Raw genomic sequence first — 27,500 nt, 5'->3', positions numbered from 1 at the left:
TAGTTGGAAAAGCCCAGTGAGGAAAGGAAGCAAGGAAATATATACTCTGCAAGAGAATTAATCACAATCAAAATAAAAAATTTCAAGATAATTAACATTATATTAGATCTATCATATATAAACTATAAAAACTCCATAAAAACAAGTCGAGGAGAAACAAGATAGAAAGAGCGTGCCCGAGTGTACCCTCATGCAAGAGAACTCTATCCTAAGGCATTGGAAGACCTTGGTACAGAGACTATGGCACTACCCAAGACTAGAGAACAATGGTTTGATTTTGGAGTGTCCTTCTCCTAGAAGAGCTGCTCACCATAGCTACAGAGTCTCATCTACCCTTACAAAAGGAAAATAGCCACTGAGCAATTACAGTGCAGTAGTTAACCCGTTGAGTGAAGAAGTACTGTTTGGTAATCTTAGTGTTGTCAGGTGTATGAGGACAGAGGAGAGTGTGAAAAGAATAAGCCGGATTATTTGGTGTATGTGTAGGCAAAGAAAAAATGAGCCGTAACCACAGAGAGATCCAATGTAGTACTGCCTGGCCAGTCAAATGATCTAATAACTATCTAGCAGTAGTATTCAACGGGTGGCTGGTGCCCTGGCCAACCTACTACCTACCTACCTACTATTGCCCCGATTTTTGCATTGCACACTGTGGAATGTAATAAAAAATCCAAAATTTCAACAATGGAAGCCGCTTTATCGGTGAAAGTTTGTGTCTTCCGGTAATTAATGCAAAATAAACGTATGTTCCCTGGGAAGACTGGTTTTCATTTATTTTTCGAAAGACCGAATCTGCCAACAACTCAACGCTAGCTTGAATGTGCATCGAGTGAACATATCAGAAGTTTTGGAGCGTTTGAGATCGAATTCATCTTGATCATCAAGCAAAAATCGTTATTTTTTACAAATAATTTGTGGAAGATACTTAAAGATGGCATAAACTTAAGATAATTAATATAGTGAAGGAACGAAATTCAGCTGTTATTCTTTTATAATTTTTTTGATGAATTTAGGTCACTTTAGAAAGTATGGACTAATGTAGAAATGAATTACCACTACAATGAAACACCCTTTTTCTATCAAATCTATTCATGGAAGTTACCTGGCGATGCTTTCACTCGAGCATATTTTTACTCGGGTCACTTTACCTGGTGTTGCATCAGGTGCAATCCAGAAAGACATCCAGGAGAGGATGACGATGAGGACTGTAGGGACGTAGGTGTGCAACATGTGGAAATCGGGATGACGGACCAGCACAAAAACTGCCTTGACGCACGGGTAATCGCCTGGAAAAAAACATATTGATCATGTAATGGGTAAAGAAAAGATGATTGAATGATAGCAATAATAATAACAAATAAACATAATTGATAATAATAATAATAATAATAATAATAATAATAATAATAATAATAATAATAATAATAATAATAATAATAATAATAACATAAGTTTTTAACGGTTAGGTGATGGGTTGCTAATCGGTATCAGTATCCTGTCGACAAAGTTGAGTCTACAGATTTCTGTTTTTATCCGTCTCTGGCTGTCTATTAAAGTACTTTTCGAGCTTACCTCGTCACCGCAGCTCCAACACAATCGGTACTAAAGTCTGCCATCATTAATATGCATATGTCAGGAGATAATCTAACTGGCTGTTTAATGTTTTACGTTATCATGTTGGGACTTTGCCAAGGGCACAGGGACCTAACAATGTGGGTACAGCAACCAGCTTTAATCTCGGCCATACTTTGTTTCGAATAACAGAAGTTATAGGCTTTATATTTGGCACTTAGGCCCAACCAACTACGCTGCTTTAGAAGACATCAATGTTAATATAGGTAGAATTCTATCATGAATAAATCAACAGAATAAGCTCTAATGTCCTCACTTACTATTGCATACTTCATGCTCGTACTTGGCAAGAGAAAAATGTGGCAATGAGAAGATATCGTCGTCTAGTTTGGGGCCCGCATGAGCCCAACTCTCGCACCACTGGAACTGCACCGTATCCGATTTGTAAGAAACTGCAAATTCGAAAAAGAAGAAGAATGGATTAGAGTTGGACCGAAAAGTCTTTAGATATCAACAGGTGTGCAAAGATGATACCAAGTTGATGTATGAATTAAATGAGAAGGTAGAGCAATAATCAATTATCCTGGCGGATAAACAGAGGAAATTAGGATAAAAGGAAATGAGTACAATTTTGGCCCAAAATTATGCTTAATTGTAAGACAAAATCAATACTGTATGTAAGAAGACAATAGCCCTTATCAGAATCATCGGAAAAGCTTCGAAGCCTTGACACCTGTTGGTAACAGTGTGTTCCCTGATATAAAGTAGAGAAAACCACAAGCAACTGTTGCAGTTTGGAAGAAGTTAAGAAATTTACTTTTAATACCAATCCTCGAAAGTCAGCGGTTTTAATAATAAGACACACACAAAAAGACGTTGCAAAGATGAAAGGGATGTTTAGAAATGGAAGGATAGAACCAGCCAAGGAATACAAATACTCAGGAGAGTGGTAATGAAAAAAAAAGGAGACCATGGTCTTAACATAAGCAAAAGGGAAGCAAATTAGAATATATGAAGCATACAGGCGTTAAAAGAGTAGGAGAATTGGCATGTTGGTGATATTAAAGATATATGAAACAGTATTGCTACCTATAATGTTTATATAATGTTGAAACAGGGGTATTATAAAGGAAAAATAAATGGAAAACTTAGAGGGTATACAGTACAAGATTATAAAAAGAATGTTTGAACAATTTGATAGCAAAATCAGAAATATGGCCAGCTGAGAATAGAATAGAGTATAAAAAGGTGATGCTGTTTCATAACATCATTTCATCAAATGACGAACGATTTGTTAAAGAGAGAGTGAAAGGTTAAATAAAGGAACCGTGTGGGGAATGCTGGGGAAAAGGTCTGTTAGAAAAATAAAAAAAAAAAAACTATGGTAATGAAATTGAAGAGGAAAAAAAAAATATAGAAAGAAGGAACTTATTGAAGTAATGCAAGGAAAAATGCGAGTTGAATTAAAAGAAAATTGAAGAAAAGAAAGCAGAAATTATAAACTTGAGGCTTGTAAATGGTAGAGGCAGAAAAGGTTACATAGGCGAATGTGACACTAAATAAGCAGTAAAAGTATTGAATATGATCGACCTTCAAAAATATATAAAAATAGGGATGAAAACGAAAAGCTTTGTGAACTGTGCAAAGAGGCAGACGACACAACAGAGCATTTGCGTGGCTATAGAAAATAACGGAAATTTAGAAGCAGTGGCATAATAATAATAATAATAATAATAATAATAATAATAATAATAATAATAATAATAATAATAATAATAATAATAATTAAGCAGCATATACAGATATTCCTACGTACAAACAGCTCAGAATAATCATTCTCTATCTATCAGCATACTCTTTGATACTTATATGGATATAAATATAGGATTAGACACGGAAACAACTTACCATAAAATAGCAAGATGTGAAACGAAAGACAACTTACGGCTCTGTATCAGCATTTCGCATTTTTGTTCATCGTGAGGGTAGTGATGGAAGTCGAAGTGACAGCTCAGAGTGATGCTCATCCTACGAAAAAAGAAGTTATCAAATGAGCAATTGAATGCATATGCACACGAATGAATAATATTTAGAACTTTATTCTAAGGAGATAATTATCTATACGAAAGTAAAACTTATATGAAGGAGGTTCAAACAAAGTAAAAAAGAAAATATGTTGTAAAGAAAGTAACGCTAAAACAGCAAAAAAATTTTATTTTGCGTTTATGCATTGACAAAAGACGATGGACATTTAATCTATACATATATTTTCATTTACATGACAATATATGAATCTGCTTATTTCAATTGATGCTTTTACGGATACCTTTTTTTTTTTTTTTTTTTTTTTTTTAATCTATTGCTCTACTGATACGTAATATCTTATTATCAACGTTGAAAATTTCAGTGATGTTTTAATGTTTGAAAAGAGTTCTCATAAGACTGAATACCATACATCACGATCAAGATAAATCTCATTATCAGACGAGTGAGTTACGGTAAACAAGATGGAGAAGAAGGATATAATATCATGAATTAAGAGGAAGATGGAGAAGGATAAAATATCATAAATAAGGATGAAGATGGAGAAGAAGGATGAAATATCATAAACTAGGATGAAGATGGAGAAAAGGGATAAAGTATCATAGATTAGAAGGAAGATGGAGAAGAAGGATAAAATATCCTGAATTAAGAGGAAGATGGAGAAGGATAAAATATCATGAATTAAGATGAAAATGGAGAAGAAAGATAAAATATTATAAATTAGGATGAAGATGGAGAAGAAGGATAAAATATCATGAATTAAAAGGAAGATGGAGAAAAAGGATAAAATATCATAGATTAAGAGGGTTGGAGAAGAAGGATAAAATATCATAAATTAGGATGAAAATGGAGAAGGATAAAATATAAATTAGAAGGAAGATGGAGAAGAAGGATAAGATATCATAAATTAAGAGGAAGATGGAGAAGAAGGATAAAATATAAATTGGGATGAAGATGGAGAAGAAGGATAAAATATCATAGATTAGGAGGAAGATTGGAAGAAGGAGAAAACATCATGAATTAAGAGGAAGATGGAGAAGGATAAAATATCACAAATTAGGACAAAGATGGAGAAGGATAAAATATCATGAATTAAGAGGAAGATGGAGAAGGATAAAATATCATGAATTAAGAGGAAGATGGAGAAGAAGGGTACAATATCATGAATTTAAGAGGAAGATGGAGGAGAAAGATAAAATATCATAAATCAGGAGGAAGATGGAGAAGAGAAATGCGCAGTTTAACGAAATGTTCACCTGCTGAAGAGCCTGATGTGGCCGTCAGAAGTGTAGAAGGCCAGGTACTCGTTGGTCACCCAGTCTTTGTGGATGGACGAACGGATGCCGTTCTTGAAGAAGGCGTCAGGCTGCCAGATTTTGTCTAGGTACTGAAATGGGGAAATCATTGTTTGTGAACGACACTCGATGAAAGGTTCTGAGATATTGTTTGCAGCTATTCAGTGATACAAATGTTAGGTTTAGAGAATCTTTTTTATATGCCAATTCAAGAATTCTCTTTATGATTTTCTTTTTTTTCATATCAAATGAAGACTCAATTCTTACCCCCTGAGTAATATTGAGTGTCATGGTAATTGATATATATATATATATATATATATATATATATATATATATATATATATATATATATATATATATATATATATATATATATATATAATATATATATGTATATATATATATGTATGTATATATATATATATATATATATATATATATATACATATATATAATTATATTAAACCCCATTAAACTCCATGAAGTTTAATGACAGATTGAAAAAGGTTAAATCAGACAATGGCTAGGTTAAGTAAAATTTAGAAATCAAATCGCCTGAAATTACATATAAAAGCAGGCTATATATATATATATATATATATATATATATATATATATATATATATATATATTTATATATCATTTTAGGGAGATCTGTGTTACAGTATGAACATGAGTCATTGTATGACAATGAAACAATATCCAATAGATTTAATAGATTTGAGATCAAAGACGGTAGAAGAATATTAGGAGTTAAATGGTAGGACAGGATTAGAAATGAAACTATAAGAGATGGGATCATGGTGAAGGGTAGATGGAGATGGTTTGGGCATGCTGTTCGCACTCCCAAAGAAAGATTAGTTCACCAAACGTTTAAATGGTCTCCACAAGGCACAAAAAGAGTTAGGAAACCCGGGCCTACATGGCTGAGGACTATGAAGCATGAAGTAGATGATGAATGGCGAAGTATTTAATTAAAAACTCAAGATAGAGACGACTGACAAAATGTGACCAAGGCCTTTTTCGTCAATACAGTTGGCGTAAGAGGATATATATATATATATATATATATATATATATATATATATATATATATATATATGTATGTATGTAAGTATATATATACTGTGTGTATATATATATAATATATATATATATATATATATATATATATATATATATATATATATATATATATATATATATCTATATATATATCTATATATATATATATATATATATATATATATATATATATATATATATATATATACTGTATATATATGCATATATATATATATATATATATATATATATATATATATATATATATATATATATACTGTATATCTAATGAGATGGCCCTACCAGTTTTAACGTATGGATCAGAAACTTGAGGCCTTACTAAAGCCTTAGAACATAAACAAATTAAACTCAGGGAACTATGAAAAGAATTATGATGGGAATAACACTAAGAGACAGAAAAAGAGCAACATGAACTCGAGAGCAAACTGGAGTAGAAGATCTTCAAACAATATGTAAGAAAACGAATTGGACGTTGGCAATACATATGATGAGAATATCAGATAATAGATGGACTTTTAGAGTAACAGAATGGGCCCTAGAGATTGCCAAAAGAAGCAGGGCAAGGAAGGGAAAACGATGGATTGACGAACTAAGAAAGTTTGCGGGTGTGGACTGGCATAAAAAGACCATAAAAAGACGCAAGGGGAAGGACATGCTTGAGGAGTTTGTTCTGCAGAGGATTAGTAACGGATGATGATGATGATGATGACTGCATATATTCCTTTCTGAGTGGAGATACCTTAACGTGGTGAAAAGGTTTGTGTATCACCATGATCAGCAAAGCTGTAATAGTCAGGGTCATCCATACTAGGTTGGTTTGTTGTGAGCGATGAAAATATAGCATCCCTTCATCACTAATCCGCAAAGACCATCGTTGTGATGAAATGACCAAACCCGACATGAATAAAGACATGTCTAAGGTCTTTGTCCTGTCTGATATATATATATATATATATATATATATATATATATATATATATATATATATATATATATATATATATATATATATATATATATATATATATATATATATATACATAATATGGTTTTCAAGAATTTTCTTCCGTAATCAGAAAAGATATTCTGGTAAATCTTGACTTCAGATTCGCATGCAAATGCAACAGGCTGATGCAAGTGCACATACAATTCACGTTATATTAAAGTAGGTAACTTTTATTCGTGAGTCTATCTTGTCAATCAGCACATGCAAAAATTTTGGATATTCCCATTTCCACATTTTTACGTTTTTTTCTTTCTTTTTTTGAATAGGGGTGAGACAAGAGCACTGGATTGACCTGTCTCATTAACCTCTACCATAATACGATAAAGAGGTCCAAAGATACTAATGTGTGAAGGATACTGACCGTAATAGGGAGAATAATTCTTCTTCCAGCATCTGGGTGGGATTCCATACACCGGTGAATGGTAGTAGTGTAGTTCCCAGTGCACACCTGTCATTCAGAAGATATCGTTTGTTTATTAACATTCTGTGACGTTACTGAGGATTAGGACAAGATATGGCCCATTATATATTCAACAGATCCTTTTACTTGTTTACCTGAAATACGTTAAAGCTAAAGTAAAATAATTAACAATTGACATAGATGGGTGAATGAATTGTAAAATCTAATGATATAGATGTACTGAGATGTTAACGAATACACGTCAAACAGGTGATTGTGACAATAATTCATAGCCCGGAGCTTTTCTCTGGACAAAATGTCATAACACCCAACATAGCTACTATGAGTTTTCTCTTGATCTCCCTCATGACTAAATACCTCCAAAAACTCAAGAGGTTTGCTGATGTTCTCAGGAGGAGGGTTCCAGCAGGACTGGTGTTCCTGGTGTTCTAGAGGCCAACGTAGTCTCCAGTCCTTCCAACGATACGTCACGAACGATTCAACGCTGAACGTCTGCAAAGGGAAGTATGCTTAATTCTTCTATTTTTTCTAATGGAATAAGAGAGGTTTTGAGGGGTATAGTCGGTATTTAATGGGTTTAAGTGATGTATTCCATCACTGAAAAAATCCCTATTAGATAATAGGTTATGCTTCAAAGCTCAGTAGTCAATGAAGAATTTTCTATAAAACATAGAGCTAAACGTAGAAGCTTAATACCACACTCGTGTGTTTTACAATAAGAAACAATTTAGGCACCAAACCTCAAAATATCTTATTTCCGACTGAGTATTTGGTTAAACATTGATCTCAATTCTAAACTGAAGAATTTTCCATTTGGCATAGATAGGTTTTAGGTTTCCTCACTCTTTAAAGAATTCTTTTTCTTGTACTGATTAGCTCCCAAAACCTTATCACAATCATTCAAAACACGACTGTCTCTTATTTCTCATAACAGGTAGGGAATAGCTACTGCGATAAAAACAACTCTCATCAAGAAGAGAAAATAAAAGTAAGTTGATTCCCAGGCCCAGCGGTAATTAGGTACATATATTGGTTTACCATCCTGAAGCATCTAGTAATTGACATATTTGTCAGTCTGTATATCCCGCCCTCTAGATAGGCCTATCTATTTTAAGGATAAAGTTTTCTACAACGATCTTGACTTGGTGAACCAAGCCATCTTGTTTCCTGTACTATATAGTTAAGCCTGTGGCGAGAGAAGCAAAGGTCCACGATAATGCCTTAAACCATAATTTGTACCCATCAAGATGTTATACACAGTTCCCTAAGCTCAGGCAATCTGGCTACTGTACAGGTCACTAGCCAGAGAGGATGGTCCCAGCACTATCCGCCTCCCCATGAGTAGGCGATCATGGAGGTAGAAGTTACGCAGACAGAAAGCAAATAAATGTTGTTTCATGAATCAGTATTTATCGTTTATCCATTCATAATCTGCTTAAACGATAATCTTTTCAGTATAATTGATGGCCTGCAGAGCAATTGCTGAAAAGAGGAGCTGTATTCCATAATAGGCCAAGTTTCATCTTTTTATTCTTAATGCAATTATTACCTATCATCATAATGAACAACTTTTATTTCAGGTAATAGTACTCTCTGTGAAAACTGATCAGTAAGTAATAAGTTTGAGCACGAGCTACAGGTCTTAATTTACGTAAGGATTAGAATTATTAGTAATGATTCTAATGATAAGTAAATGTTCTTACAACAAGGGTTGTTCTTCACTGCAAGTAATGTTTCTTAGCTGAACAAAATGTGTCTTTTACCATATGCAGTAACTCTTACAATAGGAAATAGTCCTCAGTCGGAGGGATAGTGCTCACCATATCATTTTCATTGATGGACGTAATATCGAGGAGCTTCATGTCGAAGTAGACAATGACTGGCTCAACGTCGGTGGCTGGGGCGGTGTATTTGTCGTAAAAAGAAGGAACCAACTTGCCGTAAGCATCTGTACTCAAGGATGTCGTGACCTCTCGACCTCTGCAAGTAAAAAAAAAAAAATCAATATCAGAAATTCTTTTTTTAATGATTTTTGGGATCTTGCCAGTATCTATCAAAACTTGCATTCATAATATAACATTTTCAATTCATAATTCAAGGGTGAGAACGTACTGCAAAGAAGTAATTACGGTTTGTTTCATATTTTTTCATTTTTATTCTTCACAAATTTTGGAAAGTTGAATGGTTGTTTTTGCTCCAAAAGCTTCGACATAAATTATGAAGAGTAAAGGCCAATATAACAAATAACCTTAGATAATTTTCTAGCACAGGCCTGAGGTAAAATGCAATTCAGATACATAAAATTTATATTAAAGACCTCCAGAAGCAGTGCATACGATCGCGAATGACCTTCGACCAAGTTTGGTTACATCATCTGCAAGTCATCGGTCTTATCCGAATTGAACCAACATAAGGGTATTAGCTGTTCCTGTCGCCCGCAGCAAATCACATCAAAACGAGGCTTAAGAGAAACAAGGACTTGCAGATGTCAATTAAGTGTTCGCTGTATCCAAGACGACTGCACGCATCTGAATGCAGGTCAATCTAGATAATGTCATAGTACGTGGGTTGGGGCCATTATGCTCTGTATGGTAATGGTGCACAGCTATGTATGCAGATAAACATTCTTTGTATGGGATATAAAGACGAAAAAATAACCTGTGAAATATGATAGTCTAAACAAGAAATCCAGAAATAGGCTTATTTAAGCTGCATTAGGCATTTTTTAAGAAAAGCAAATAAATGGGTCATTCTTAATCGGAAATTTGCGCTCAGTAAGAAAATCTTATTTGTGTTTTTCGCATTTGCCTTATAAGGTCAGAAAATAAGGTCAAAGGTCAGTAAGTGGAAATTTTTCATTTTCTACATAAAATCGATGTTGTACTTCCTATGCACTACTAAATACACTGCTGTAAATACTGTTAGATACATTTGAGACGCAGCTTTTTCGGGTAATAGATAAAGGGGAATTATGAAGAAAATATTAATTACCCTAAGTTGTTAGCTTTTATATTAACAACATACAAGTGGCCTTTCTTGATTATATTTATGCAGTTCTGTGTAAGGGCCTGTTTCTTCACTGTTTCGATGTTTAGGGACATCTTTGTCAGTTTCTTAGGAATGGATTTGAATCAAAATTGGGAAAAGTAAAATTATTTTTTCATGTCATATACATCTTTCTGGAGATAAAGGCCCTGTCTGCCTATGAAGAATTTCAGAAATTTGTATATCAGACAGCATAAGAGGTGCTCTCTCTGACTGTAAATTATAACAGTAATTTTTTTGCAATGTCTAGAGGAGGATTGTTGTGCACATGTAGTGCCGTTATTTAGCAATACAGGTTTGTGAACTTTTTAGTCATTATTGTGTAATAGCTGATGGGTATCCAAGGAGCATGAAATGTTTATATATAGTTACAGAGAAGGTAGGGAGATTGACGTGCAAAGTACTTTTTAGCGAAGAGCCTCATTCCATATAGAAAAGTGAAAGAGACAGTGAATAATACCATTAAAGAAAACTATATGGATAACTTTTGTTTATGATAGAAATTAACATACCAAATACAAGTAATCGTTTTATATTAGTGCTATATAGAATATCCTAATTTTTTTTGGGGGGGGGGATTTATATCGATACATATAAAATAAAAACAGCAAAATTATTCATTTTTTATCACTGCCTTTTTATTCCCAGGTGAACTATAGAGCCGGCTCAACTCTAAGCGCCCACAAGAACTGACCTTTGAATTATATATTATATGCCAGCAAACAAGTAGAGCTGATAAGACACTGTTCCATCAGGCAGAACGAGGTTTAGTATCTATCAAAGAAGCTACAGAAAAAATAAACTGAGGTGTGAAGATTATCGCAAGGCTGTTGACAGGCTAACCTATTTGCTAAAGATGTTCAACCTCGTCCTGAACTGACTTGGCACAGACAGTGTTTTTCAAAATATACGCAAAGATAACCTAAATGCCAAACTTGAACGAAAGCAGTCTATTCACTTCAAAAGTTCAAATTTGGAGCAAATGCTTTTTTGTTGACCAGGCGAACATGAGTCTTTTTATAGTTTATTTATGACATATTTGTTTTTGATGTTGTTAATAGTTTATATATGACATGTCTGTTTTGACGTTGTTACTTATTTTAGAATGATTTATTGTTAATTTGTTCTCTTCATTTATTTATTTCCTTATTTCCTTTCCTCACTGGGCTATTTTTCCCTGTTGGAGCCCCTGGGCTTATAGCATCTTGCTTTTCCAACTAGGGTTGTAGCTTGGATAGTAATAATAGTAATAATAATAAATTTGACAGTAGGCTAGATCATGTAAGTCCTTCATCCATCAATGCAAAGTCTGTCTAATCTAATGGAGTGGACATTATTATTAATATTATTTTGTTAAATTGATAACAACAGACGGAAGATGAGTGGAATTTGTACCATAAATGTGAGTTCAAGAATTTGCGAGGATTAAAACTATATTCACAGGGTGTTTATCCATACAGCTGCATTTACCACATATGTGCTATTTGCTGAAGATTTTGCGAGTCTGTGACATCCTTCGACGTGTTAGAAATTGGCGTTACTTGCTGAACTATATGTGATCGTCTTGGATTAGCCCATCTACTACGAGGATTTGTCTTATTCTTACCAAAATCAGCACCGGAATTCAGGTAGATTCAACCTTTATTTGCTGCAAAAGTAAAACTATTTATGATCGAACCTCAATTTCCTCTGGATAGGATACTTAATTTGTAAGTCTATATTTGCGGCTATTTTTCTTGTGTGTGTGTGTGTGTGTGTGTGTGTGTGTGTGTGTGTGTGTGTGTGTGTGTAAATGGGATTCCCTTAAAGTGGACTTTTACTGACGATAATTGCTTATTTCGTTTCAGGTCGTATGTTTGGGATTCATTTATGGGTCATAGATTAGTCAAACTCCACTTATTGGTAAGCGTCACAGTTCGGTGTCCGTTCACTCATGCCCGTCTACCAAAAGCCATTACTGAGTCATATGGATTCTAAATTAAGTAATTATTTTACGTTGCTTGTATTTGTTAATGTACCTTGTTGACTATAATAATTTGCAATAATTATATATAAGTTAATTGGCATTGCTCGTCCATTTAAAGTAGTTATTAATCGAACACAGGTTTTTGTAACTTGTGGGATGAAGGTTTTTTTTCCGGTACACTACAAATACTCATATTATCATTGCCATTGACGTTGCTATTGTTTCCATTCCGTTCTTGCAGTGTTATCAAAAGATAGAAATGTATTCTTGCGATGAAAAGAAAAAAAAACGAGTAAGATAGTAAAATAGTGATATCACTATTATTTTCATTATATACATGCTAATGTTTATTTTCCTTTTAAGTGTTATCAAAAGACATAAACTTGTTCTTACCCATAGGAAATAAAGTTCAGTTGGCGAGCTTAATAATAATAATAATAATAATAATAATAATAATAATAATAATAATAATAATAACAATAATAATAATAAGTGAATAAATAAATAGCCATATCATCAGTACAGCAAAAAATTTCCAATGATATCCAATTATATTGAAGTAAAAGCAATTTCGCCATTCTATATGACAGATAAAAAAAGATAAAAACTGATGTCACGCTAAAGTGTTTAGACATACAGATTTAAGGAAAAATCGCTGTAGAGAAGTGATAACTATTACTATATAGTATAATGAGGTCAAAAACTCCGTTCTACTTATCTGAGATTATAAAGTCTGTTGCATTCCATTTAGTCAAGGGAAATGTTGCTTATATGACAGATTTATTTTAAACTTGTTACTGATCTTGAAATATTTCATATTCTCTATACATTAATTATTATATATAGTTTATTTGTTATAACTCTATTTCCCGTCCTTACTACGCTGCTTTACTTGTTGGAGCCCTTAGCCTTGTAACATTTTACTTTTCCAACTAACGCTGAAACTTGGGTTTTTATATGATTTCATATAAGTAATATGTAGACTGAGCTGACTTATGAGATGGGTCTAAAACTGAACAAACAAAAGGCAAAAGAAAAGAACATATTTTTCTAAAGAAGAAATCTAAGTTGAAATTGAAAGCTGGATTATTGAGGCAAGAGGCTTCTTATTCACCTCACACAATTCATTTGAAATTTGGCTCAAGCCCGGATAGAAGAGAAGGCTCAAGCCTAGAGTTAGTAACATTGGCTAACATACAGCAGACGTTAGGAATGTTTGAAAATGGCAATGGGTTTCAGTGAGGCTTAATAGTAGGATGAGTAAGGCACCAGGCACCTGTTGAGATACTACCGCTAGTTATTGGGTCCTTTGACTCGCCGGATAGTACTAGACTGGCACTCTCACCCTGGTTACGGTTTTTCCCTTTGCCTACACATTCACCGAATAGTCTGGCATATACTTTACACATTCTCCTCTTTTCTCATACACCTGACAACATTAGGATAACTAACCAATTCTTCACTAGAGGGGTTAACTATTGCACTATAATTTTTCAGTGGCTACGTTCCATTTGCTTAGGGAAGAAGAGACTCTTTAGCTATGATAAGTAGCTCTTCTATGAGAACACTCCAAAATCAAACCACTGTTCTCTAGTCTTGGGCAGTGCCATATCCTCTTCCACTGGCTTGGGTTAGAGTTATCTCGTTTGAGGGTCCACGGGCACACTTCTGTTTTCATATTTCCTTTCCTCGCTGGGGTATTTTCCCTGTTGGAACCTTTGGGCTTATACTGTAGCATACTGATAATAATAATAATAATAATAATAATAATAATAATAATAATAATAATAATAATAATAATAATTAAATGGATAAATAAGTAAATCAACCATCTGATTTTGAATAAGGTTAAGGTATAGAGATGATGTTTTCAAGGTTTTGGAAGCGATACAATGCACTAGATCAAATTCGGGATTCCAGGGGGATACAATGTCTAACCCCCATCCCCAAAACCCCATACCATGCCGGAGATGTTACTTCCTGAGTGTAACCTTAAGTGGTTTTAGGTTAGAATACATACCGCTCTTCCACAATGTATTTTCTGTTTCCCTATCCAAAGATCTTGGTTTTCACACAGTGGTATTGGAACCTCAATCTCTTAAAATATCGATATAAAAAGGTTGGAATCGTTTGAAACACACGCATAAACAGAAGGAATACATATTTCATATCCGAAATATTCCTAACATAAAATTTATTTGCAGCCACAGGAGAGCATAAATAATGCAAAGCAACAAATATTTAAAGGAAATGCGCTATCGAAACGTCCCTGTAAACTAGAGTAAAATATTACTATCTATATGAATCGTGAAAAATGGAACCGAAAGAAGACAAAGATCGTGTTGACAAAACAGACAATGAAAATGACAATGCGATGGTAAACAAACTATTATTAACAATGAAAATAACAGCGATAGTTAGAAGAAGATATCAAAGAAATCGAATAATAGAGTGTCAAGGGAGTCAGTTGACAGACGCATTAAACTGTAATACCTCCATCACCTTCGGCGAAGAGTCGAGTTGGAGTCAGATGAAGGCGCAAAATCTCAATTCTTTACAATTATGTCTTATTAAGGGTCTCCCCGAGGTCATTATAGGACGAGCAAGCTCTCAGAAGCTGCTGGGGAACAAGGCTGAAGCATAAAGCTAACAACCACTTATGACATCGGTCTTTTCTTCTAACCGTTCTTGCCACGAATACGTGTTACGTAAAGCCTGGATCAGAATCGTGATTGGATATTTTGTAAAATTTACTATTTATCACCGAATTTTAATTTTGTTGCCCTCCGTGATCTAAATAGGGATGATGGTAATAATTACAATTAATGGTGAAAATTATGGGACATGAAGTCGAACCCTAACAAACCTCAAACTATAATTGTACAGTAAGTAGGTCGAGGACAGTGGCCCCCCACGATCCAGATCTCTACATTGATAGTGTTACCTTGTACGTCTCTTAAAATTTGAATGTGAGTCTTGATTGCACATTTCTTTTCCAGAAACATATTCGGTATGTTTCTTCTTCCATTACACAAAATTGATGATCAATATATCCTGAAGAAATGTTTTAACTATATTATTCGCGTATTCTTCACCTGGCTGTTCTTCAGGCTTCAGCTGGTGAATCTCATCTTAATTTGTTGGAGAAAAACTTTCGGTCTATTAGATTTCTTATTTCTCTTCTAGATAATAATACCTGACACCGTCGTTCAATCACTTCGTTATACATGTTGTATAAGATTTTTCATAATTCTGACCATTATTTGTATTCACATCTTCCCAGATTGTACAATACTGTACGCAGTACTTTGTATGTAATTAATTCTAAGAGTCATTTCTTTGTCATCATAAGGCCCAATATTATACAGCATTCTAGAAATGTTATTGAATTTTATTGTGGAATGATCTTCCTAATCAGGTAGTTGAATCGCCGAAACTTCAAAAGTTCAAACTTAAAGTTTATATATGACAGAATTATCTCAACGATGTTTCTTATCTTAAGACATTTTATATCAATTATTCGGTACTTTCCATATAGTTTATCTATTTCCTTTCCTTACTGGGTTATTTTTCCCTGCCGGTGCCCTGGGGCTTATAGCATCATGTTTTTCCAAGTACGGTTGTAGCTTAGCTAATAATAATAATAATAATAATAATAATAATAATAATAATAATAATAATAATAATAATAATAATAATAATAATAACATGTTTTTTCAACTAGGGTTGTGGCCTAGCTAATAATAATAATAATAACAACAACAATAATAATAATAATAATAATAATAATAATAATAATAATAATAATAATAATAATAATAATAATAGCATCCTGTTTTTCCAACTAGGGTTATAGGTTAACTAATAATAATAATAATAATAATAATAATAATAATAATAATAATAATAATAATAAACTAAAACTATCTTTTCAGTAGTTGAATAGAATAACTGTTTAACCCTAGAGCACCAACTAACTACCTGCGTAACTTTATCACTCTTGAGCACCAAGCCCCTTTCGGTAGCGAGAAATCGTAACAAAAAGTGATTTGTTAGCTCTCTAACACCGTAATTATTTGCGGTATGGAGCTAATTTTAATCTTATTTTTACGGTATATGTTTAAACTGTACTTTGCAATAATGAAAATTCCCATAGATTATGTATAAGTGTGAAAAAATGAGTAATACCAAGAAAAAAAAATGAAATTTTGTGCGAATCTTTTCACTTAACTCATCTGAGCACAAAATTATCATATCTAGGAGTTTGAACTTAATTTCATCATTTACCTTCTACTGGTATATAGCTTGACATATTATGGATAAAACTTGTATGTGTAAATAACAACCGACAACTAAGAAAAATTCTTTGTAAGTGAATGTGAAATTATTGAAACAAATAACTTCATTCAAAGGCTTATAGTTACTTTCATTTTCACATTAGAGATTTCATTTAGGTCTCATTTTAAAACTGAATCGATAGGTTTTATTTTACAGGAATTACATGAATCCTAAAATATATAGGAATACAAAAAAGAAACGAGTTAGTTTGTTACAATAAGGAAAAAAAAGTTTATTGTGAGTTACTGAAGCGTTATTCACAAGAATACATTGATAGTAAAAGCCAATGTTGGATTTTCAATCTTTAGCCGAATAAACGATATTTCTAATAGTATATCTTCTGACATGTTTTGTAAATGTTCTGTATACACAAATAATAATAATAAAAAAAATACTTTCGCACATTTTCTGAATTTCAGTGGTTCCAGGTTTGCAGCTATTGAATCCCTAATTCTTCCATTGTTTAGAGAAATTTCCTTTAAAAAATCATTACAAATATATCATGATATCATCAATGTTTTATAAAAAGCTGCAAGTAGGCTAATGACAGTAGTTATAGCATAGGTCAATGTGACAGATAACCTTCCATCCCTTTTCCTGACCAGACCCAGAGAAAGTCATATGCAGTAGACTTTAACTAGCGCATGCAGTGGAATTTTTCCCCTGTAATGCCAGATCTGGGGATTTATCTCTAGATTTGGGGATTTTGAGTGTCTGATCGGTATATTCTGTACAAATTTCTATGAAGAGTAAACAATGATGATTAACCTTTATATTGTTGCAATTAGTTTACTTGTACTTATATAGTGTATAGTGAGTAATATCTATATTAGTAAAGCCTACATGATCAGAAAATAAATGTTTGAAAATGGGGATTTTGGGGTTGTTTTAGGGATTTTTAGACTAAACCAACTGGCAACACTGTTTGGCCTTAATTGTAAATCGTAAAAGAAAAAATTGACAGTTACAAAGGCCATCGAACATGATAATTATGCATAATATATTATCATTTCATACACAGACTGAGAGAGAGAGAGAGAGAGAGAGAGAGAGAGAGAGAGAGAGAGAGAGAGAGAGAGAGAGAGAGAGAGAGAGAGAGAGAGAGATTAAGCATCCGAGATCAAAATATTTGCATCAAGCGCATATCTATGGTTTTTTTTATGACGTTATTTTATTACTGTATTTTTAATTTTTCAATTATATCATTTTGGATACAATTTCCTTTTGTAAAAAAAAAAAAAAGTAGTTTTAAAAGCTGTTATTGTTCATAGGTACCAGAGGAATTTAGTCAAGAACAGATTTGGTAGCTTTCTTTAACATTATTACGAAGCTTTTAAACGTCTCTCTCTCTCTCTCTCTCTCTCTCTCTCTCTCTCTCTCTCTCTCTCTCTCTCTCTCTCTCTCTCTCTCTCTCTCTCTTACCAGTTTTATCTACTATTATTATCTATGACACTATATAATTATTGTGTATGTATATGTACTTATGTGTGCATATGTATGTGTGTATGTTTGTATGAACGTTTATATTTGTATTTCTTTATGCATTTGTGTATGTATGCTAGGTTGTATGTTTGTGGGAGCATGTGTGTATGTGTATATATTGTATGTATGTATATGTCTATGTATGTACATATTTAAGTCTATATGTACATGTATTTGTATTTGTGTGTGTCTTCAACTGGGCCATAACACTTGCATGTCCTTATTTTCTATGTTGACTAAATCTGGTTCATTTAAAAGCTTCATGCTTAATGGACTTGGGCTGTACTACTAATGTTTATAACAATTTTATTGGAACAAAGGCCACTAAAGATCTCTCTCTCTCTCTCTCTCTCTCTCTCTCTCTCTCTCTCTCTCTCTCTCTCTCTCTCTCGTGTATCAGACATAAACAAATGCAGTCATTCTTTGCCTTCAGAATTCAATCTAATGATGAAGTGCTTCCGTCTCTTCGGTGTCATCCACTGGAAAGAAAAGAAATCGGCCAAATGGGGTTTTAAGTCGGTACCAATGGCCTTTCTGCGGTCGATCGCTTCTGGCAGAATTGCAAACGGGAAGAGCCTATTGGCATCAGGCAAGCGCGTAACAGGTCATAAAAGATTGAAATGTTCGTGGGTATATATACCTTCCAAAGGATGTCTTAAGATTATATTGTTCACATTATCAAGATAGTGTTCTTTATTGTTCACTAAACGTATTTTATAGAAAGGTGTTTACTGAAAAACAAAAGGTAATTGTTTACAACACCACGCTCTCTATTTACTCCAAAATAATGCAATCCTGCAGTTCTCATCTTCTTGCACAGTAATTAGGTGGTTATTTAAATTCTAGGAAAGCAATAATTAGCAAAATGTGTTGAGGATGGGGGAAGGGGTTATGAAAAGAAAATAGCTCGGTTTCCTTATCAAACGACTTCGAACTGACATTGTTAACATAGTCAAGCAAACGAAATTCGTGATGCCAGCGTACATTTGATGTACTGTACATTCAAAATATACTTAATAAAAAATTGAGTGATTACTCAAAAGTGTCACTATTTGTAAATTGCTTATTTTATGGACACTTTTGAGTAATTAATCCAGGAAAAGAAATATGGAAAGGAATAGTTCATAGATATTGTTATTATTATTATTATTGATTTTTTTTTATTAATTAATTATTTTTTATTTTTTATTTTTTATTATTTATTCATTTTTTATTATTTATTCATTTTTTATTCTTTATCATTCGTTTCTCATTATTCATTATTCTTTATTCTTGATTCTTTATTTAACACCGTCTTCTGAGAGGTGAAGAGAGAAATGTAGGGGAAATCTACCCATAGAGATGGCGATTCAAAAATGCCTGCAGGAATTTGAAAGTCTCCGGAGGGCTCCGGACTCCTATATTGCACCGAAAATTATTATTATTATTATTATTATTATTATTATTATTATTATTATTATTATTATTATTATTATTATTATTATTATTATTATTATTATTATTATTATTTAACATCGTCTTCTGAAAGGTGAGGAGAGAAATGTACGGAAAATCTACCTATAGAGATGGTGATTCAAAAATGCCTGCAGGAATTTGAAAGTCTCCGAGGGCTCTAGGCTCCTCTATTGCTTCGAAGATTATTATTATTATTATTATTATTATTATTATTATTATTATTATTATTATTATTATTATTATTATTATTATTTTTATTATTTTTGTTTATTATTTAACACCGTATTCTGAATGGAGAGGAGAGAAATGTAGGGGAAGTCTGCCCATAGAGTTGGCGATTCTAAAATGTCTGCAGGAATATGAAAGTCTACAGAAAGATCGTTTTGCGGAACAACCCATTTCTTCAAAATAATGCTAATTCAGGTCATTGGATCTGTATCATTGAATATGGCTTTCAGATTGAACGCAGCGATTTCAATGTTTAAGGATATCATCGGAAACAAAGTAGGATTTGTCTGGCCTCAAAATGCAGGATCGGCCCTTCAGGAGCAGACTCTTGCATGCGAGGATAGGACGGTAAAACTTCAGGGACAGCTGCGAACTCTTCAGCAGTCGGTGGTTTTCAAATGGTTTTCGTGGCTTCTCCCAGAGGCACTGCGCTTTGAAAACTGCCGTGCTGTCGCCTCTCAGGATGGATTCCTCGGCAGGTGGCTGCAGCGTTGTCCTTGGATTGGGGGCTGGTGGAAAGCCCGCGAGGAACTACAGCGGTGCGAACTGGGATTGCACCAGATGGAGAGAGAAGTATTAGGATTCAAAGATGAATTGAAATCAACGTAGTTCGTTGGCAAGCTTCTCTCCGGATTCGACTTTGGAGCAAGGAAGGAAGAAGTCCTTTCTTATGGAAACAACTTTTACATCGGAATGGCCGCTGCTTCCGTCATTTTGGGCGGAATTATGCTGGCTAGAAGGAGGATGGCTGGAGAAGGAGGGGACAACAACTCTCTAGAAGAATGTGTTCCAGAAATGGAACATGGATGCGAAGATCTGTTGGACGGAATTGGACTCAAAATGGAAGACGAGGATCGGACTACTCTCTTGGAAAATCTCATGGCTGAAAATGCTGAGTTACGAGGAGAAATTGAAAGAATGGGGAGATTATTAGAAATAAAGGAAAATCTGCAAAGTGATTGCAACGAAAAAGACCTTCAGTTAGAAATTGAAAAATTGATGGAAAATATCAAGAACGAAAATGAAGTACTGAAGACAGAACAAAATCAGAAAAATGAAGAATTTGATGAATTAAAGGCAGGAAAAACTAAACTAGAATGTGAATGCATCGAAAGAGACATTCAGATGAAAGAACTTGAAAAATTGATGGAAAATATCAAGAATGAAAATGAAGTACTGAAGACAGAACAAAATCAGAAAAATGAAGAATTTGATGAATTAAAGGCAGGAAAAACTAAACTGGAATGTGAATGCATCGAAAGAGACATTCAAATGGAAGAACTTGAAAAATTGATGGAAAATATCAAGAACGAAAATGAAGTACTGAAGAAAGAACAAAATCAGAAAAATGAAGAGTTTGATGAATTAAAGGCAGGAAAAACTAAACTGGAATGTGAATGCATCGAAAGAGACATTCAGATGAAAGAACTTGAAAAATTGATGGAAAATATCAAGAATGAAAATGAAGTACTGAAGACAGAACAAAATCAGAAAAATGAAGAATTTGATGAATTAAAGGCAGGGAAAACTAAACTAGAATGTGAATGCATCGAAAGAGACATTCAGATGAAAGAACTTGAAAAATTGATGGAAAATATCAAGAACGAAAATGAAGTACTGAAGACAGAACAAAATCAGAAAAATGAAGAATTTGATGAATTAAAGGCAGGAAAAACTAAACTGGAATGTGAATGCATCGAAAGAGACATTCAGATGAAAGAACTTGAAAAATTGATGGAAAATATCAAGAATGAAAATGAAGTACTGAAGACAGAACAAAATCAGAAAAATGAAGAATTTGATGAATTAAAGGCAGGAAAAACTAAACTAGAATGTGAATGCATCGAAAGTGACATTCAGATGGAAGAACTTGAAAAATTGATGGAAAATATCAAGAATGAAAATGAAGTACTGAAGACAGAACAAAATCAGAAAAATGAAGAATTTGATGAATTAAAGGCAGGAAAAACTAAACTAGAATGTGAATGCATCGAAAGAGACATTCAGATGAAAGAACTTGAAAAATTGATGGAAAATATCAAGAACGAAAATGAAGTACTGAAGACAGAACAAAATCAGAAAAATGAAGAATTTGATGAATTAAAGGCAGGAAAAACTAAACTAGAATGTGAATGCATCGAAAGTGACATTCAGATGGAAGAACTTGAAAAATTGATGGAAAATATCAAGAACGAAAATGAAGTACTGAAGACAGAACAAAATCAGAAAAATGAAGAATTTGATGAATTAAAGGCAGGAAAAACTAAACTAGAATGTGAATGCATCGAAAGAGACATTCAGATGAAAGAACTTGAAAAATTGATGGAAAATATCAAGAATGAAAATGAAGTACTGAAGACAGAACAAAATCAGAAAAATGAAGAATTTGATGAATTAAAGGCAGGAAAAACTAAACTAGAATGTGAATGCATCGAAAGAGACATTCAGATGAAAGAACTTGAAAAATTGATGGAAAATATCAAGAATGAAAATGAAGTACTGAAGACAGAACAAAATCAGAAAAATGAAGAATTTGATGAATTAAAGGCAGGAAAAACTAAACTAGAATGTGAATGCATCGAAAGTGACATTCAGATGGAAGAACTTGAAAAATTGATGGAAAATATCAAGAATGAAAATGAAGTACTGAAGACAGAACAAAATCAGAAAAATGAAGAATTTGATGAATTAAAGGCAGGAAAAACTAAACTAGAATGTGAATGCATCGAAAGAGACATTCAGATGAAAGAACTTGAAAAATTGATGGAAAATATCAAGAACGAAAATGAAGTACTGAAGACAGAACAAAATCAGAAAAATGAAGAATTTGATGAATTAAAGGCAGGAAAAACTAAACTAGAATGTGAATGCATCGAAAGAGACATTCAGATGAAAGAACTTGAAAAATTGATGGAAAATATCAAGAACGAAAATGAAGTACTGAAGACAGAACAAAATCAGAAAAATGAAGAATTTGATGAATTAAAGGCAGGAAAAACTAAACTAGAATGTGAATGCATCGAAAGAGACATTCAGATGAAAGAACTTGAAAAATTGATGGAAAATATCAAGAATGAAAATGAAGTACTGAAGACAGAACAAAATCAGAAAAATGAAGAATTTGATGAATTAAAGGCAGGAAAAACTAAACTAGAATGTGAATGCATCGAAAGAGACATTCAGATGAAAGAACTTGAAAAATTGATGGAAAATATCAAGAACGAAAATGAAGTACTGAAGACAGAACAAAATCAGAAAAATGAAGAATTTGATGAATTAAAGGCAGGAAAAACTAAACTAGAATGTGAATGCATCGAAAGAGACATTCAGATGAAAGAACTTGAAAAATTGATGGAAAATATCAAGAATGAAAATGAAGTACTGAAGACAGAACAAAATCAGAAAAATGAAGAATTTGATGAATTAAAGGCAGGAAAAACTAAACTAGAATGTGAATGCATCGAAAGTGACATTCAGATGAAAGAACTTGAAAAATTGATGGAAAATATCAAGAATGAAAATGAAGTACTGAAGACAGAACAAAATCAGAAAAATGAAGAATTTGATGAATTAAAGGCAGGAAAAACTAAACTAGAATGTGAATGCATCGAAAGAGACATTCAGATGGAAGAACTTGAAAAATTGATGGAAAATATCAAGAATGAAAATGAAGTACTGAAGACAGAACAAAATCAGAAAAATGAAGAATTTGATGAATTAAAGGCAGGAAAAACTAAACTAGAATGTGAATGCATCGAAAGTGACATTCAGATGAAAGAACTTGAAAAATTGATGGAAAATATCAAGAATGAAAATGAAGTACTGAAGACAGAACAAAATCAGAAAAATGAAGAATTTGATGAATTAAAGGCAGGAAAAACTAAACTAGAATGTGAATGCATCGAAAGAGACATTCAGATGGAAGAACTTGAAAAATTGATGGAAAATATCAAGAATGAAAATGAAGTACTGAAGACAGAACAAAATCAGAAAAATGAAGAATTTGATGAATTAAAGGCAGGAAAAACTAAACTAGAATGTGAATGCATCGAAAGAGACATTCAGATGAAAGAACTTGAAAAATTGATGGAAAATATCAAGAATGAAAATGAAGTACTGAAGAAAGAACAAAATCAGAAAAATGAAGAATTTGATGAATTAAAGGCAGGAAAAACTAAACTAGAATGTGAATGCATCGAAAGAGACATTCAGATGAAAGAACTTGAAAAATTGATGGAAAATATCAAGAACGAAAATGAAGTACTGAAGAAAGAACAAAATCAGAAAAATGAAGAATTTGATGAATTAAAGGCAGGAAAAACTAAACTAGAATGTGAATGCATCGAAAGAGACATTCAGATGGAAGAACTTGAAAAATTGATGGAAAATATCAAGAATGAAAATGAAGTACTGAAGACAGAACAAAATCAGAAAAATGAAGAATTTGATGAATTAAAGGCAGGAAAAACTAAACTAGAATGTGAATGCATCGAAAGTGACATTCAGATGAAAGAACTTGAAAAATTGATGGAAAATATCAAGAATGAAAATGAAGTACTGAAGACAGAACAAAATCAGAAAAATGAAGAATTTGATGAATTAAAGGCAGGAAAAACTAAACTAGAATGTGAATGCATCGAAAGAGACATTCAGATGAAAGAACTTGAAAAATTGATGGAAAATATCAAGAACGAAAATGAAGTACTGAAGAAAGAACAAAATCAGAAAAATGAAGAATTTGATGAATTAAAGGCAGGAAAAACTAAACTAGAATGTGAATGCATCGAAAGTGACATTCAGATGGAAGAACTTGAAAAATTGATGGAAAATATCAAGAATGAAAATGAAGTACTGAAGACAGAACAAAATCAGAAAAATGAACTAGTAAACGAATTGAAAAAAGAAGTAGGTGAACTGAAGGCAGAAAGTGAGAAACTTAAAGCTGACATGACACAAGAGTATGAAAAACTGGAATTTATGTGCAAAATTAAAGACCTTGAGGTAATGGAACGAAATATGATTGCGGAGAAGTTTGAAACCGAAAACGAAGAAATTAAAAAGGCGCATATTAAGAACATGGAGCAATTGAATAAACTGAAAAGTGCAGTTTGTGAGCTAAAGGCTAAGAAAGAGAAACTAGAAGCTAAATGCGTCGAGAAAGATCTTCAGCTGAAGAAACTGAAGAATTTGCCGGAAGATCTCAGAAATGAAAATGAGAAATTCAAGACCAGTCAAAATGAGAAAACAGAAAACCTAAATAAATTGAAAAGAGAAGTTGTGGGACTGAAGGCAGAAAAAAATAAATTGAAATCGGAATGCTTTGAAAAAGAACTTCAGCTGAAGAAACTGAAGAATTTGCTGGAAGATCTTCGAAATCAAAACGAGAAAGTGAAAACCAATCAAAATGAGGAAAAGGAACAACTCAATAAATGGAAACGTGAAGTTGACCAATTAAAGGAAGAAAGAGAGAAACTTAAAGCTGACAGGGTGCACGATTATGAAAAACTGGAATTTTTATGCAAAATAAAAGACCTTGAGATAATGGAACGGAATATGATTGCGGAGAAGTTTGAAACTGAAAAAGAAGAAATGAAAAAGGCGCATATTAACAACATGGAGCAACTGAATAAACTGAAAAGTGTCGTTTGTGAACTGAAGGCAGAAAACGAGAGGCTGGTAGCTGAGAAGGCCGAAGTTCATAGAGCTGAGAATAATGATGAACATAGGAGGAAAAGCTTATTGGTGGCTGGCTTATTTACGCAGATGAACAACAGGTACAAAGAAGCGGTAGAAATTTTCACCGAAGCCTTGAGTATGGAGACGCACTACGAAGAAGAAACAGCTCTTCTACATGTCCTTCGGGCTGAAGCAAACTCTGCCACTGAGAAGCCTCCTCATATGGATATTGTTTTGGACTGTTCAATGGCTATCGAGAAAGGTCTGGAAGGATAGAAAGCGTACATGTTACGAGGGAGGCACCTCGTCAAACTTGGCATTTTCGACGCAGCCTTGAAGGACTTCGAAACGGTGAAGGTTAAGAAATCAGAGAAATTTCTAAAAATCATTGAAGATACTAAAGCACTGCAGAAGGAATGGGAAGAAAAGGGTCACTATGAGATTCTGTGTTTGGAACAGACAGCCACAAAGGCAGAAATTATAAGATCCTTCAAGGACTTGTCTATGAAGTTCCACCCAGACAGGCATCGGGACAAACCCGAATTCCTACAGGAGGCATTCGAGGAGAAGTACAAAAAGGTGGTCAATGCTAAACTTATTCTAGTGGACGAAGGAAACCGAAGAGATTATGATGAAGAGCTACGCCACGAGAAGAAATACGATCACTGGTATCACCGGTATCGTCAGGAGCCAACAAGGCATCAGCCAGGGCAGTGGAACCAACAGCGTTGGCAGTACGACCAAGGACGCCCAAGAAGGCAAGAGGATCGTCAGTACGATCAAGGACGCCCAAGAAGGCAAGAGGATCGTCAGTACGATCAAGGACGCCCAAGAAGGCAAGAGGATCGTCAGTACGATCAAGGACGCCCAAGAAGGCAAGAGGATCGTCAGTACAATCAAGGACCAAGAAGGGATCAATATCAACACTATTATTAAGGATGTCGTAATGTGTAAAGGAACGATAATTGCAGTTTAGTGCAGTGAACGTGAAAAAAAAATGAAAATAAAAAAAAATAAAAATGAAAAAATTCAAAAAAGTATATATATAGGGGAAAAATATTTTTAGTATAAGTTTCAGTTGAGTTTTAGTATAGTTTAGTGAATAAGTTTTAATGTAAGGCCTTCCAGATGCAAATGGAATATTCTGCAAGAAGGATTCAGCAGAGGGAAGAAGTCCTACTTGTTTTGGAATGCACTGTCCTTTGTCAAAGATTCACGTGTACTGTTTCTTTGTCAGGTGGACAGATGCAGAACAAACAAGTCTGACTTCTTTTAGTACGCTGTTTCCCCTCAAGAATATTCCATTGTTCTGGAATAGTGGATAAGGATTATGTTTAGGGCAGTAAACAGGAAAAAAAAAAAAAATACCATAAGTTTCAGATGAACTTTTTAGTATAATTTTAAGTTGACTTTTTCAGTTTAGTGCTTAGAAAAAAAATCCAAAAAATAAAAATAAAAAATCCAAAAAATAAAAAAATAAAGAAATTAAAAAAGATATATATATATATATATATATATATATATATATATATATATATATATATATATATATATATATATATATATATATATATAGTGGAAAAATATTTTTAGTATAAGTTTCAGTTGAATTTTTTAGTATAAGTTTCAGTTGAATTTTTCAGTTTAGTGCTGTGAACTTAGAAAAAAATAAAAATCCAAAAAAAATAAAAAAATAAAAAATCCAAATATATATATATATATATATATATATATATATATATATATATATATATATAGTATATTTTTAGTTAAGTTTCAGTTGAAATCTTTAGTATAAGTTTCAGTTGAATTTTTTAGTATAAGTTTCAGTTGAATTTTTCAGTTTATTACTGTAAACTTAGAAAAAAAATAAAAATAAAAAAA

The 27,500-nt window shown here is 33.1% G+C and overlaps 1 protein-coding gene across 1 annotated transcript in view; it reads right to left on the bottom strand.

Moving 5' to 3' along the window:
• LOC137646004 (glycine receptor subunit alpha-4-like) overlaps positions 1-27,500 on the bottom strand; it is a 99,322-nt gene that overhangs the window by 3,021 nt on the left and 68,801 nt on the right. Inside the window, exons 2-8 of the mRNA XM_068379137.1 lie at positions 9,247-9,406; positions 7,784-7,918; positions 7,367-7,453; positions 4,872-5,002; positions 3,518-3,600; positions 1,893-2,024; positions 1,149-1,286 (exon numbers count right to left, since the gene is read on the bottom strand). Coding sequence (XP_068235238.1) covers positions 1,149-1,286; positions 1,893-2,024; positions 3,518-3,600; positions 4,872-5,002; positions 7,367-7,453; positions 7,784-7,918; positions 9,247-9,406 — 866 coding nt within the window. The remainder of the gene's footprint in view (positions 1-1,148; positions 1,287-1,892; positions 2,025-3,517; positions 3,601-4,871; positions 5,003-7,366; positions 7,454-7,783; positions 7,919-9,246; positions 9,407-27,500) is intronic.

The sequence above is a fragment of the Palaemon carinicauda genome, chromosome 8 (genome assembly GCF_036898095.1).
Source record: "Palaemon carinicauda isolate YSFRI2023 chromosome 8, ASM3689809v2, whole genome shotgun sequence".
In the NCBI taxonomy this organism is placed as follows: Eukaryota; Metazoa; Arthropoda; class Malacostraca; order Decapoda; family Palaemonidae; genus Palaemon; species Palaemon carinicauda.
The sequence above is the reverse complement of the archived record's forward strand: the minus strand, read 5'-3'. Positions and strand labels throughout refer to the sequence as shown.